The 16,308-nt window shown below is 36.1% G+C and overlaps 2 protein-coding genes across 5 annotated transcripts in view; one reads left to right on the top strand and one right to left on the bottom strand.

The window, feature by feature from the left end:
• Positions 1–10,606, bottom strand: part of DNAJC24 (DnaJ heat shock protein family (Hsp40) member C24) — a 40,966-nt gene extending 30,360 nt beyond the window's left edge. For 2 of the 4 annotated variants that reach the window (XR_014000078.1, XM_081155547.1), the window contains exons 1-2: positions 10,522–10,606; positions 9,399–9,539 (exon numbers count right to left, since the gene is read on the bottom strand). Coding sequence is in view for 2 of the 4 variants with exons in the window: in XM_081155547.1 (XP_081011673.1) it covers positions 9,399–9,509 (111 nt within the window). In the remaining 2 variants the exon portion in view is untranslated. The remainder of the gene's footprint in view (positions 1–9,398; positions 9,540–10,521) is intronic. The other 2 variants (XR_014000079.1, XM_081155548.1) reach the window with 2 other exon arrangements.
• A 121-nt stretch (positions 10,607–10,727) lies between these two features.
• DCDC1 (doublecortin domain containing 1) overlaps positions 10,728–16,308 on the top strand; it is a 279,224-nt gene continuing 273,643 nt past the window's right edge. The window contains exon 1 of the mRNA XM_081153073.1: positions 10,728–10,937. The gene's annotated coding sequence lies outside the window, so the exon portion shown is untranslated. The remainder of the gene's footprint in view (positions 10,938–16,308) is intronic.

Here is a 16,308-nt window from a genome sequence, read left to right as displayed (position 1 = left end):
TTTTAGAGCTTAAAACAATGACTGAAGAAATTCACAGTGACAGCGAAAGCAGATCCACGGTTGCCTAGGGAAGAAGGCAGGGCCTGTGTCTTGAAATGGTGGTGATTACACAGGTATATTCAATCAAAACTTGTCAAAATGACTAAAATTAGTGCATTTTATTGTATATAAATTATATATCAATAAGGTTAACTTTAAAAAAATACCTCGAAGAGATATATCCTAAGAAACATAATAAAGTTCTAGCTATTTTATATGGATTAAAAAAAAAAGTGGAACAATACTCTAGTGAATTCCAACACTTTAACAAAAGTGTGACATTAATTCCTTTGGGAAGCACTGGGCAAAATGTCTTTTTTTTGTTGTTTTTTTTGTATCTTGCTTGGCATACTGAAAATAATGTACACTAAATCATAAGAAAATTCTAAATGTAAATGTATCTTAAAATAAAATATTCATTTTCCCATTTCAATTATTGTTTAGCATTATTATTTTACACAAGATTTTTTGTTTTAAAAAATTTTATTTTTTTAATTTAATTTACTGGGGTGACATTGGCTAATAAGATTATATAGGTTTCAAGTGTACATTTCTATGACACATGATCTGTATATTGCATTGTGTGCACACCACTCAAAGTCAAATCATCTTCCGTCACCACAGACAAGTTTTAAAAATTATTTCTTGTCTATAACTTCATTATATTATTTGATTTTGAATATTTAGTGTGTATCTTTGTTCCACTTGTCTGTGTTCAATAATTTCACTATCTCATCTAACAGTCTTCTGCAATAAAGGTCCTTTATGTTCTGCCATTCTATAATTCTTTTAGTTGGAGGCTCTGAAATTCTGATTCTTTTAAGCCAGACTATGAGATAAATGTAACAATGCCCTAGAACACCCCTTTATAGATTTTCTATCAGTTTAGATAAGTCAAATCATAATTAGAAATCCATTTTGAGATTTATTTATTTCACATCCTGCAAAAGCAAACTGTGAAGCATTTATATCCAGATGAAACTGTAAAAGAATAGAATTTTAGGCAAACCTGTGAAGGAAATGTTTTTCATCTTAAAAGTGGCAAACTGGAGAGAGATTGCCATAGCAATCTCAATTAACGCTATTTGTTCTGTCTAGAGTGCATGCACTGAGTCAACCAAACAATCTTGGATCACTAAAAGAAAGTTACTTCTAGTATATAGTAAACTAGAAAAAAAATTTCAGACTAGGGGAGTCAACTAGATGATATTTGAAGACATAAATAAGAGGGGAAAAATAGAAGAAACAAATTCTACACCTGGCTTTAGAAAGTAACACAGTATAAGCATCTGATTTTTACAGATGAAACTCAGGCCTATGGAGTTTATGTGACTTAAGACATATCACAGTTGGCCCAGCAAAACTTTAGTAGAAATGAGGAGGGTAAGAGATGAACATCTTTTTCTCACAGTTTTACTGAGATATAAATGACATATGACATTGCATACATTTAAGGTGTACATGATTTATGTATATATTGTGAAATGATTACCACAATATGAATAGTTAACACTTCCATCACTTCACATAGTTACCTTTTTTGTGTGTATATGGTAAGAACTGTTATGATCTACTCTGTTAGGGATCTTCAAGTGTACAACACACTGTTGTTAACTATCACCATGCATTACATCCCTAGAACTTACTCGTCTTATAACTGTGTTTGTACCCTCTGACAACTTCACCAGTTTCACAACCCCTCCCCTCACCTCTGGCAACCACCAATCTACTGTTTCTATGACTATGAGTTTTGTTTTTTCGGTATGCTTTTTTAGATTCCACAACAAACTTCTTAAATATCTTATATTTACATTACTTGAGAACTGGGTAAGTATATGTCATTTATTAATAATAAGGCAGGGTAAGAACCCTCATTTCCACAATGCCACAGTGCCATCTTTTACACCTTCCACCAAGTTTCTGTTGTAATTTTCACTCACTTCTACTACTCATATTACTCAGTCAGATTATTTATTCTTCTAAATAATGGAGTTAATTCACCCAATTTTCAGTTTTTAAGACATTTAGCCAAGGCTGTTAATCAAATCAGATTCCAAGGGCTGTAGGCTTTCCATCCAATTTCTGTGTTGCTTAGCTCTCCAGGGTTGCAAATGTTTTCATTTACTGAATCCAATGGCCTCTGTTTTAGTCAGCAGCCTTTGTGCTCCCTTTAATAATATGTGCAATTGCTGGCCACACCGTCTCCTTCCCTTGACTTCAGTGACACCCCAGTCTCCTGGTTAGACTCTTATTATCGCTGGCCATTTCAGTTTCTTAGTGAAGAGCCATTCTCCAAGGTTCTGTCCTACCTCCCCACTTCCTCGGCCCCAGGAATCTTATGGAGGCAATGCCTAATGTATGGCTTTTAGCCCCGACCTCTCGAGCTCCAGCTGCACTCCCATCTGCCAACTGGAACTCTTCACATGGCTCTTCCATACACACATCACACTCAACCTGCTCTTTAATGAACCAAACATCATTCCCAGAAAATTTCCTACTTCTCTGTTCCTCATCTTAGTTAAGAACATAACCTGCCTCCTGTACCTTAGGCTCAAGATCACAATTCATTTTCAACTCCCCACTTCCTGGAGACGTATTCAGTCCATCATTGTATCCACCTCCTTATTATCTTTCATTCCCCTCTTCCAGTTTACTCCCAGTACTAATGCAATAGTTCAAGTCCTCAATAATAGGACAAGTAAGGAGATACTCAGCATAGGAACATAAACCTTAAAAACCTCATCAGTCCACAGTGAAGGAATGACAAGAGCGTGAAACCGTGATGCATTTAGTCAACAATCTAAGCAAGCTAACTGCCCCTTGAGATTAGTTTCCCCCCAATTTAGAATAATGGGTTTTCCAAATGGAGCCCTATTACATGATGGGTAACAATATCTCCAGAGATGAAAACTAATTCTCTGTGCTAAATTTTTTATTTATTTCACTTGTTCAAATAATTTTTTCCTGAAATATGACACAGACCCATCTTCTTAAAGAAAATATATGCATAACACAATTATATCCATTCACGACAAACCAGTGCAGTACTCAGTACTACTCCCACACTGTGTGAGATGTATCATTAGACCTGTGACAGAGGCCTTGTTACCATCTACAAATGGAGGAAAGTTTAAAACTGTGCTAACCTCAAAGCACAAATATGGATGTGTCCTGAGAGCAGACCTGTGTCTCAGTTTTCTTAGTATTTTTCAGTTAAAGAACAAAAATGTTAGGCATTGCTCTGCCTGAATGTGACTCCTAATATAGAGTAAGGATTCCCAAACTTCAATTATCCTACATCTTTAAGATTTATACTATATTCTCATAGTATTAATACTCTTATTTTTTTTTTGGTAACTGGATATTAAATTACCTCATTTTATTACTTAGCCTCATCCTAAAACCAAGTATCTCTTGTGAATATATGTATGTATATATTACTTTATAGACATATAACTGTTTATGTAAAAATTGTTCACCTGTTTACTAATATTATTTTTGCATTGTTTTAAATGCTTTATAAGCATAACTCATTTAAGTCCTTAAAATGACCCTATGAAATAGATATTTAGTTACTAAATGCCTAGAGTAGGGCTGGCACATAGTAGGTATTCAATAAATATTTGCTATGAATAAATGATGATTCACATCTGTTTTGCAGATAAGGAAAAAGGCCTCAAGTTACAGAGCTGGCTCAGGGTCTTAGAACTAACACATGGCAGAGTCAGAAATCAAACCCAGGAAACAACTCCAGAAACCCACATTTTTAACCCTTCACTCTTCACCTTTAACATAAATGCTTCCTTTCTTCTAAAGGTATAATCTATTATTGCTGTGTGTATGCAGCGGGTAAGAAAAAAGACAACTACTGAAAAGGCAACTCCTCTTTTTTATTTACCCAGTTTTCAAAATATATGTAGAGTGTATCATAATTTCTTGCCACTAACCAGAGTGTTACTTAATTTCTGAGCCTCAGTTTCCTCCTCTATATGTTAGGGATCATAATCACATCTCACCTCACAGGGCTAAATGAGTAAATGCACAGTGGTTAAAACAGTGCCTGATACACAGTGCTATGTTGTTAGCTTAAATTATTACCTCAATGTTCGCTTACAGTATCTTACTCCTGCCACTTCTATGATGGAAAATAACAGTTTATAATAATGTCTCCATGAAACACCTAAGTAATTTATTGTTAAATATCTTGCATCCTATATGACACCTAGATGACAGCTAAACTTTACCATACCAACAAAAATTATACTGTTCATTACAGGACAAGTTATATCCTTCTGGTTTTTACTTATAATGCTCCCAGGTTTTTTTACAGAGTTCCCAATGCCTAAATTTCTTTCCTATAATCAAGATCACTTTGCTTTGTAATGCAGTCAAAAGACCTGTTTAAAGAATTGCTTTAGCTCCCTTCTTTTCTCATGTGGTAATTTTCCTCCAACTATAGCACAGGTATCCTTTCTACTTTCTTTTTCAAGATTCTAAAATATATTACATAACTGGCTTAATCCTAATCTATATATAACCGTTTGTAATCAAAACAGAACCTCTGAATGCCTACATAAGTATTAAGTGGCATTTTATACCTCAAATCACATGGATTTTAAGATTATGGAACATATTGTAACAGCAGCATATAATTTTCCAACACAACAATTCTTTTCCAGTTGAAAGGTATCCTGTAATATTATCAGCACCAACAGGAAAAGACCCCCAATTTTCAACTTAACAAAGCTTTTGGGGGGAAGCTTTATTCTCAGTAAATAGCAATTTTTATATGCATAACTGCAGAAAACATGGGAATAATTAACTAGTCATTCTTGACCTTAGGCCATTTCAAAGCAATGGATTATTATTCAACTTATGTTAGTAGAAAACTAGAGAAATATTTTAAAAGTTGATTTGTAGGGTGAAAAGAGCAATGTATTTTTATTAATAAGTAAAGTCCCTATTAATAAAATGCTGCTAGGAAATGCTGAGTCAATTATTTTATTTTTATATAGAAAATTATCAGGCAACAGACAATGGTATGTGAAATGTCTTTCAGGCTAATTCTGCACTTTACATTTATATGTATCTCTAAGCAATTCTAAAATACCTCAGTCAATAAAAAGTTTTTCAGAATCGGGACCTTGAATAAGCACTACATTTACAAAAACTGAAATAAGGAAATAGTATTTACTAAATCAACATGTATCATAAACTTAGCAGCCTACGATTTAGGAATATTTTATCTCAACAACTAATTATGTAGGAGGTGTTAAATTCAAAGTCTTCTGAACTTGGAAAAGTACACAAAATAAATGTGGCTTTTTATAAAATTAGATAAAGAATGGTATCTGTCAAATGTAATTTTATTCTCCAACTGTTTTGAGACATTGTTGAAAATCAGACAGAAAATATGGTAATTCAAATTGGAAAGCAAGAATATAAACTAAAAGTCCGTTTTTGAAAAAGAACCTAATAAACAAAATAAGCAGTATGGTTTTTCCCTTATAATTTTCTGCTTCATAACTCTATTAGAAACTCTAAACTTATACAAAAAAAAGAAAATAAGTTTCACTCCATAATCTAGATTCCTTCCAAATTAAAATAGAGGGTAGTAATTATGCCTGACCTTCTATAATACTTCATTAACTGTACATTAATGAGGTGTTCCACAGAAATCCAGAAAACTGAAAATTATGCCTTTAAACAACTGTAAACCCTTTTGGATGGCAATTATAAAAAGTCTGATATAATGGGAGAGAGTCTAGGGGCACAGAATATGTGATAAAGCCTAGATTTTACCCCTTAGTAATTATGTATTTTAGACAAAGCAGTTAATTGTAACTAAGCCTTTGTTTTCTCAATTGTGAACATGGGAATAATATTACCTGCCTTACAGGACTGCTGAGATTATAAAACTAGATAAGAAGTGAAAGCATTTGTAAACTGTAAAGAACTGTAAAGTATAATACACATGCTACTAATTATATACTTACTACTGCGTCCTTCCTTAGCTTCTTAAACAGAATAAGCTGAATATAATTTATCCCTTGGCCGTAATTACGAATGTAAGTTCTTTTGCTAAGCTGTAATACAGGGACCAAAGACACTGCACCCCAGGCAAAAAGAGGCCAAGGTGTTAAGCTGGTTGTTGTGGTGGCCCTTTATAGCTCTGGTTGCCTTCTGTACAATTAGTTCTTAGCTGAGACTTCTTGCTGCTATAAGTATACATATCTGCCTATAGGGAGTCTTTACAGAATAATGCTCGTTAAAATTCTCTCTCCTATCATTTGTTGTTCTACTCCCTCTCCTCCCTTCTCTCAACAGATAACTCTGTCTTCTTTTTCATGGGGAAAAAAAGCCACCAAATGAGAGCTCATCAACTTCCTGCCACCAAAATGACAAATGAACCAGCTCTTGCATCCATCCTTTCTTCCTTCTCTCCCGTAAAAACAGAGACAGGTCCCTTCTTTCTCTTTCTGTCCTGCCTATGCTTCAGATCCCATCCCCTTCTGCCTTCTGTCACTGAGTCTCTCTCCTCTATAACTTCAATCCCATACTTTCTCTTAGCTACTTCTCATAAAACTTAAGCATGCTCAAGTCCCTATCTTCTAAAAGGAAAAGCACAAAAAACCTTTTAGCAGACTCCAGCTACCCTCATTCTCCTTACCTGCCAGCTACACCTCTCCTGTCCTAGAGAAATAAAACTAAATGCACTTCTACTGGGGGAGGGTACCCATCAGGAAGGGGGACACGGCAGGGATCAGGGGAGGCAGAGGTTATAACTAAGATAATTTTGAAACAATCAGTAAGAGTTAATCAGGTGAGGTAGGGGAATGGGGCACAGTGCATCAGGCAGAGATAGCAAATGCAAAGGTCTATGGTTAAGGAAGGGTATCTGGCTGCTAAAGGGAAATGAGAATAGTTCAGGGCTTCTATTAAGTAGCAAATTCATATGCACAATTATTCCTGTTCCCTCCCAAAACTCCACTAAAATAGCAAAAGAATAATAATTTTTAAAGGCAAAGGCATAAATGCATAAGAACAAATTTAACAGGAGATTGAAAAAGCAGATGAGAGACACCAAAATCTGAGAAGATAGAAAATGGATCGATAAATGATAACCAATTCAGTCTACCTGAGAAAACTGAAACCTAAGCCTGAAACAACAAACAAGAGGTGAGCTCATTCATGCAGAGGCCAGAAAAACTGAGGAACAGAGGCATTAAGTATCTTTGAAGGTTTGGTTGAGGGGCATGACTGAACAGCAGAAGAGTGGTTTAGACTTTAGAAGAAATAATTAGATCTCCAGCTCTCCTCATCATAAAGCCAAACATCTACTCTCTCCTGCCGTAGCAGAAAAGCAGAAGTTTATTGTGTGAAGAGATGGACCAGAGAAGATTCTGAATCAGGGAACATCAGGTTGAGGGGTAGGATGCAATTTTGCACTGAAAACCAAAGGAAAAAGTTGACACAGGAAGTAGTACAAGTCCAAGTTCCCATCTTCTCAGGTGGACAATTTGAGAATTCCCCTTTTGGATATGGATTCAGGTGCTGCACATGTGGGGTCATCCTACAAAATGATTGACTCTGTCTAATGAAAGCCCCTAGTTATGCATAGAGACCTCCAAATAAGCTTGTAACATTTCATTCTTAAATACATAACCTACAGTAATCAAGAAAGAGGTATTTGGAAAAGGACAAATAGATCAACTAGATTCGAGTCCAGAAATAGACCCACAGTGCCAAGACAATCCAATAAAGAGAGTAAAATCTTTTCATGCACTTTTTATTTATTTATTTTAGAGAAAGGATGGGAGAGCTAGGGAGAGAAACATCAATGTGAGAAATGTCAAATGTTGGTGAGATGTAGAGCAACTAAAACCCTTTGATACAATGCTATGAGGTATTCAAAATGGTTCATTCAAAGACATAGAAAATAGTGTGGAGAAGGCCTGGGAGTGGGGTGGATGTGGGGTAGAGGGGATCAGTGGGGGGAAAAAGGGAAACACCTGTAACACTTTCAACAACACAGCTAAACAACAACAACAACAAAAACCAAAGTGGTTCATTCACTTTAGTGTTTAATAGATGTTATCCTATTAAGTGCAAATGGTTTCTCATGGCCAAATTAAAAGCCAATATGGTCTGCAAGGCCCTCCATGATCTAGACCCAGTCTACTCTGGCCTCATCTCCCACTTAACTAAGGTACAAGGATGATTTGGTATTAATAAATTTTTCAGTTAAGTCTACCTAATTTTACTCTCAGATATATTAAAAATTCTGAGACACACACAAAAAAATCCTTAACATAATTTAGTTTTACTTATTACCTAAACAAGGGATAGTAATACATTCCTGACAGTGAAATACTTACTGTTTCTCACAATAAATACTAATAGTTATAGCAAAATCCCATAGATCTTTTTGATAAAAACTAGAGAAATAAGTGATGCTATGTAAGTAACGGTTGTTTACCTTTTTTTAAACTGAGTTAAACAGAGACCATTACAGAGTTACTCACACTGGCTTAAGAAACAATTAGATGAAAAGAAATTAATATAACAGTTCAGAAAGATACTATATATTTATAAATACCATACATAACTCATTTCACAAAAGAATTGAGTCAGGTGAAAAATAGTGTATAAATAGCCTAAATCAACACTATACAATAGAAATAATAATGCAAACCATAAATGCAAGCCACATACACAATGTTAAAAAAGTTAAAAGAGGAAATCAATTTTGATAATATTCTTCCTTATATATGCAAATATATTCACACATATTGTGTATAGAATATGCAAAACAGACAATATATCCAAAATATCATTTCAATATGTGATCAACAAAAAAAGTTTAGATTGTTTTGTATTATTTTTTTGTACTAAGTCTTTGAAATCCAATTTGTATTTTATATTTAATTCAGCATATCTGAACTTGGACTAAGCTACCTTTTAAGTGCTCAAAAGACATATGTAGCCAGTGGCTGCTGGATGCTAATGCTGCTTACCACATGACACACTTCTAAACATTTTACATGGATTAATTCATTGTATCTCACAGAGACACATACAGGGGAAAGTAACTTGTCCAACTTCTCAGTTAGTGATAGAATCAGGATTGTAACTCAATCAGCATGACTCAAATCTGCTCCAAACCACAATGCTATCCACCTCAAATCAACATTTTTTTTTTTTGTACAATATGATTGAAACTTTCAAGTAACTAAATTAATACCATGATTCCTGATTGAATATCATATATTTACTTTATGGAAACAAATTTCTGGTCACATAAACAAACTGATTTTTTCCCCATGACTTAAAATCTGAAAAAGAACAGACTTACTTACCATTAATATGAGTTTTTGATACTTTTGTTTTAGGTCTGCCATACTTTCAGAGGGGCTGGCCCCCAGAATGCTGTACCAATCCTTTTTTGGTATCCGCTCAAACGCCATCATCCATTGAACAAGTGGGCCTTCTCAGATCAGCTGAATAAAAATATTAATGACAAATTCATTACAGTTTATGTATGTAAGAAACAAGCAAGTACCGCTTTTCTAAGTTGAACATTTAGATATTTAGTTGAGTAAATCATGATTATAATGCAAATCTGATGAAGCATATATTTTTGTTTAAAACACCCCTAGAGCCCTGGCCTAGTGGCTCAGTTGGTTAGACCCTCGTCAGATAAGCCAAGGTTGTGGGTTCAATACCCAGTCAGGGCACATCCAAGTCCATGAATGCACACATAAGTGGAGCAACAAAGTGACATCCGTCTCTTTCTCCCCTTTCTCTCTTTCTAACATCAATTAAAAAATTTTTAAAAACACCCCAAGAATTTCATGTATATGAGCATCTAGACAAGTATGGAAAACTTGCTAGCTATGTCGTCTTATACGCTTAGGTCTTAAATTACAACAGCATTTAAAAAGATGAATTCGATAACGAGCAGAGGGATGGATGACCCTCTAAGAAGGTATTTCTGCTGGTCTTACCGCAAACACAGTAAGTAGTCACTAAATAGACTAACGGAGCTTAATAACTGTTTTCAAAACGAATGATTTTTTTTTTAAAGCAAAGCAAAAGACCAAAGAATTAAGATGAATTTGGGAGCATTCCCTCTTAAGTATCCCAGTTCGCTTTTCTTCCAAATTGCCTTTTAAGAATAATGTGAGAAACAGCCAGTCACTCACACTCGAGGTAGCAAGAATCCCTCCGCGACTGGAGAGGCCCCCAGACTTCGCAAAAAGCCCCCCAACTGTGCACCCGAGGGTGCTGTCTGCAGTCTCCAGGCTACAGAAGCGCCCACACCAGGAGCCCCTGGAGGCAGGCGCGCTCCGCCCACAGCTGTGAACTAACCGAGGCAGCCAGGACCCTCAAAACTAGGACCTGGGGACCCGCCGGGTTCACAGGCTGCCCCATGTCACCGCAGGCGAGTAGCCGCCCCTGGCTTCACTCGATCGCACTCACCAAACTTCACAGAGGCGCGGGAAAGCACTCAAGCGGCCTGGCGGCCGCCCCTCGGAACCGGCAGCTTCTTCCGCCGGAAGTGACTGCTTCGACGTCACCACGTTCCTGGTGGAGGCGTGGTGGCCGAGACACCAGTCGGAAGCGTCGCTCCGCCCTCCGAGAGGCGGTCGCTATGGTAACCAGTCGACGCTTCCAAGGGGGTGACTAGCAGCAGTAAGTGCTCGAGCGGCGTGTGGAAAAGGCGCCCTTCCCTCCGTCTAAACGCGCCCTAGTCCCCGCTGGGTCTACGGCGCTTCTCCCCTGCGCCTCAGCAAGCGCCCCGCCCCCACCCCGGCTGCCCCGGCTCCCCCAAACCTTCCTCTGCTGGCCCTTCGCAGCGCTGCCCCCCGTTTTGTGGTTGGTGAATGCACCCAGAGGTACTGCGTGTGTGTTTGGGGTGGGGGAGGGGGTTGAAGAATGAGAACTGATTCCTCTCTGGTCCCTATGCTTCCCTTAGATTAGAATGTTCTCATTCGAAAACTAAGAGACCTGAAACCTATGCCGAATAGTCTGTGTGGTGTTTTTTTTCTTCAGTTAAAAATTTTTTTTTTTCTGGGAAAGGTGTTCAACCAAATTGTTTCTTTTAGATCTTAGCAACCGGCTTAAAAGATAAAAAAAAAAAAATTCCAAGTCCTTTCACATTTACTGTCTCGCTTCACTTTCACTTCAACCCAGTGAAGCAAGTCAGGCAGATGTTGTTTTCTTACTTTGTAGTTGAGGAAACAAACCAAGGATCAAGTCCAAATAGCTAATTATGAGGGCAGCAGAACAGGGCTCTTAGCAAGTCTGCAGATCCCCAGGGCAGCCATACTATCTTTGAAGCTTACAGAAAAAGCAGAATAAACTGCTCCACTTCGAGGTAGTTAGTTGCTGGGCACTCCAAATGGACATGGTTAACTTTTTGGTTAGTTTTTTCCCTCTTCCCTCTCCCCTTTTTCCCTTCTGCTTTTCCTTTTATCTTCTCTGTGCTGCTTACCTTACATTGACCTTTCTTCCTTGCATTGTACCCAGAGGTACTGCATCTTACCCAGAAAACTGCATCTTATTTCTTGGCAGCGTGATTTAATTTCACTTGGAGATGTTAAGGTTGTTACTGCTTAGATTTGCTTGCCTTCTTTTTTATCTTCTACCAAATCTCACTTTGAGGAGCAGAGGGGATAAACCTAAGCACATTCAATAAAATATTTTAACATGGACAATTAATGATGGTATGAACTATAAAGAATAACTGAGTGACACAGGAAAGTAAAAAATCTCAAGCTATAAGGATAGATTAGGTTCTCCATAGGAGACGCAAAAAAGCATAACGCTGAGTCAAAGGATCTTTCTTAATCCTGGTTCCAACATGCCTTCTGTGTGACCCTAAGGAAATGAATTTTAATATATTTAATTTAACCCAATATATCCACAGTATGGTCAGTTCAAAATGTAATCAATATAAAAATTATTGAGATATGATACATTCTTTTTTCATACTAAGTCTTCAAAGTTGGTATGTATTTTAACTGTACAGTGCATCTCAATTTGGACTAGCCACATTCAAGTACTCAATAGTCACATCTAACTAGTGACTACTGTATTGAACAGGGCAGGTAATCAAGAGGGTAAAGTCCTAACTCCTTAACCTGGCATTCAGTTACTTCCCCAATATGGTCCTTAGTTTTCCAGCCTCATCACTTATTACCTACACCTATACACACATGAAACATATAAATAATTGGATCTTTTCTTGGTACTTCATCCATAATTTTGTTCAGATGGTTTCCTTTGCTTATAATACCCTAGGTCCTTTTTTCCTCCTATGAGTTTCATCCCTTCTTTACGACTTCTCTCTTTTATCGAACCTTTTATGATGGCCCAGTCCTTGGAAATTACTTTCTTCCTCTCAACTTTCCTAGCAAGCCCGGTGTGTACTGTTCACTTACACTCATCCTATCCCACAGGGTATTGTTATATATTTCAAATGTATGTTCTGATTCTCTAATTGGATTGTAAGATCTCTGTGGGTAGGAACACCTCTCAGAGAAACTAAGCCCCAGCTATTTTGCCACATTTTCTAGTGTTCTAATGATGGGTATCTATAATAGGTTTGCTTCTTACTCTTTTATTTCAAGAAAGTAATTTATCCACTTTATGTAAAATCAATATTGCAGAAATATAAACTGTTAGCATAGTGGTTAAGAGCATAAACTCTGGAATCAGACTGAATAGGTTTGAATCTAGACTCTTCCTCTTACTGGTTTTGTGAACAGTTTGAATTAATGTCTGTGCCTTGGTTCCTTCCTCTGTTTTCAAGTTTTTCAAGTATATACCCAGGAGAGGGATTGCTCGGTCATATGGTAACTCTATTCTTAATTTTTTGAGGAATCACCAGACTGTTTACCATAGTTACTGTACCAGTCTACATTCCCACCAGCAGTGAATGAAGGTTCCTTTTTCTCTACAACCTCTCTAACACTTGTTATTGTCTTGTTGATAATAGCCAGTCTAACAGGTGCGAAGTGGTATCTCATTGTAATTTTGATTTGCGTTTCCCTAATTGCTAGTGAGGTTGAACATCTTTTCATATATCTATTGACCATTTGTATGTTTTCTTGGGCGAGGTGTCTGTTCACGCCCTCTACCCATTTTTTAATTGGGTTGTTTGTTTATTTCACTAACTCTTTTTTAATTTCCTTCTTATTTATCTCTGAATTTTTAGGATTTTCATATTAGTGACCTAAGCTATATTTAAGTACCACAGAATATTATGGTTATGTTCTAAGATTAAATTATTGCCCCTAGAACAATATAGAATCTACTGGGAAGATGGAAAAACCACCAAGAATTAGCTAATGATGAGATAAAACACCCCCCCCCACACACAATGATATAGTACATATATAGCTTTCATTCACTTATACATTCAATCAACAAATATTTATTGGGTGTTTACTATGTGCCCCACACTCTGTTACAAAAGACATAAGAGAGTTGGCTGTAGCCCTCTCAAAATCTTAGAGTTTATCTGGCTAGACAACTAAATAAGCAACTGAACTATCTGTGAGAGGTACTGTGCCTGAAGAAATAACAGGGATTGTGACAGTTAATAACTTACAGGAATAGAATAAAGCAGATTGATTGAATGATTGAAATCCTTGAATAAAATCAGGCTAACCCAGGAAGATATGTGGAAGTGTTAAGTTTAAATAACGCTTTGACTGAAGGGAGAGGTGAGTGGCTAGAATAAGAGAAACTTTTTTTTTTCTTGTTTTTTGGCAGATTATCATAAAACTTTAGACAGTATTGAGAACCAGCTGTAATGAACATTCCTGCCTCATCTTTTAGAAATGATTTTTCACCCTAGCCAGTTTGGCTCAGCGCTTAGAACACCAGCCTGCAGACTGAAGTGTCCCTGATTTGATTCCCACCAAGGGCACGTACCTGAGTTGCAAATTCCAGCCCTGGCCCTGGCCCTGGCCCTGGCCCTGGCCCTGGCGGGGGCGCTGGAGGCAACCAATTGATGTTTCTCTCTCTCTCTCTCTCTCATTCTCTCCTACTCTCTGAAAAGCAATGGAAAAAATACCCTCGGGTGAGGATTAAAAAAATGATAATAAAATAAAAATAGAAATGGTTTTTCATTTTTGCCTTTTTGCCCCTTGCTGGTTGTCTTCCTTTGACCTGGTCTCTCGTTTGCCTTCGTAGCCGTAATCATCACTGAACATTACTGAGTTTGAGTAAGGCCATGCACTAAGCAAGAGAGTCAAAGAGGTGACTAGGTTTCGCTGTCACAACTGTTGCCATGTCTCTCTTGTTTGTTTGGCTTCGGTTGTGCCTGTGTTCTTTCGAGCTTGTTTCTGACTTCTCTTCTCTGAGAGGATTTTGTTCCCGTTTTCCTAACTTCTTCACGTCTGATGTTTTAATCTTTCCATGAAACTGTTAAAGATACTGTATAAAATCCATTTTCTGTTTCTTTTTAATAATACCAACTTATTATTTATAAATACCAACTTATTATTTCCCCTTTACAGTTTTTTACCCTTTTTACTTTGTTCTTATAACCACTGTGGCTTTTCTGTGAGCTTTCGGGTTACCTCGAAATTTGAAACCTTGCAATGGTTTCTTCCAGCCATGTGGTGATATGCATTTATATGCTGTATATATATTTTAAAAAGTATTCTCCCTTCTCCATTTCAGTTTTTAAACCTGAATATTTTTTAAAGGTTTATTTTATTTTTTGTCATGTAGTTGACTCACAGAAGAAAGGTTAATCTGAATGTTCAAAGGGTGTTAATTTGTGGGTTAGAATGTGTTAAATAGTTGATATGAAGTCTGTTTAAGTCAATTAGAGAGCATAATGAATGTGCTTCCAGAGTGTTATGGAACCTTTTGAAGTTAGCTTGGAATTCACTGGTGTATATCATGGCACCAGGCTAAACATGCCATTGCATTTCCGTTTATAAATTTGTGTGTATTCCAATAGATATGAATAGGTCTACATGTTTAAAAGAAGTCTGACTTTATTACTGAGATTATTATGTTTTGTTATAGGAAATAAATACATGATTTAATTCATCATTAGCAAAATGAAAAACATACACTGTTATCATTGTTACTGTCATAATTTTTCTAAAATAAAATGCAACTAGACTGTATAACAAAACATTTCTGGATTAATTGTTTGTTTATATGCCTATTTGTTTTTAAAACTAGATTAGTGTCATCATAGATTTTTTAAAACACAGTACTAAGTACCTCATGTAGAACAGTAGCATTGATAAGAGATAAAATTTGGTGTAGATATTTACAGAAATAATTTGTCTTCCTCTTTTAAATTGTTTGAAGTAATATTATGAAACATTTTAATGTTGGTTAATACCTGCGAAAATTTCAAAATAGTTAATGTTATTATGCAGAGTTGAATGTTATGCTCAATTTCAGTAGTTGAATATAATATTTGTATAGTGATAGCATTATTTAAGATGAATGAAGCATTGCAACTTCAACAGTTCAAAAGCACAGAGATATGAGGGTAAATTTAAAAACATATTCTTCATTTAGCATCAGTGTTACTATAGCACTATTTTTTATTACTTGAGTCAGTTTACTGGTAATAAACACATTTAGCATTTCAGCTTCTCCTTGCAACCTTTCGATTTAATTATTTAGAGACTGATGAAAAACAAGTCTTATATGCTAAAGGGATTTTTGCAATGATGGATTAGATGCCAAAATAATGAGAACACACAGCTTAAAAAATATACTGAGGAATAGATCTTCTCTGATGAATTTCCACAAAAATATTATTTTAAAAATATTTTAAGCAATTCATAGTATTACTTTTTAATCTACTCTAGAAGCACCATGAGTATAGTCTTTCATAGCTCATTAGCAATTTCTTTAATGAGTTTTTTGTGTGTGATAGATAGTTAAAGTAACAGACAAATGACAGATTGTTTGCCTTTAATGATTTCCCTGTTTCAAGCCCATTACAAAGCAATTAGAAATCTGACAGCATTTTCACTCTGCATTACTGATCATCTAAAGTGATGTGGAATGAGAGGTGATGAATATTAATTGTATATTTTCATATGATTATCATAAATTATTACCTTGTCTGATGTGCTGCAGGTGAAGCAGGAGCATTAGAGAAAGACAGTAAGATATATTAATTTGAAAGACTACATGATTTTTTATTTTTGTAGTATAAATCCTGATCTGCAATGCTAGTCTCTATGAATATTAAATTAATGTTATTTAGTTCCTACC

The sequence above is a fragment of the Miniopterus schreibersii genome (genome assembly GCF_964146895.1).
Source record: "Miniopterus schreibersii genome assembly, chromosome: 12".
Lineage (NCBI taxonomy): Eukaryota > Metazoa > Chordata > Mammalia > Chiroptera > Miniopteridae > Miniopterus > Miniopterus schreibersii.
This window is presented reverse-complemented; position numbering and strand designations above follow the sequence as displayed.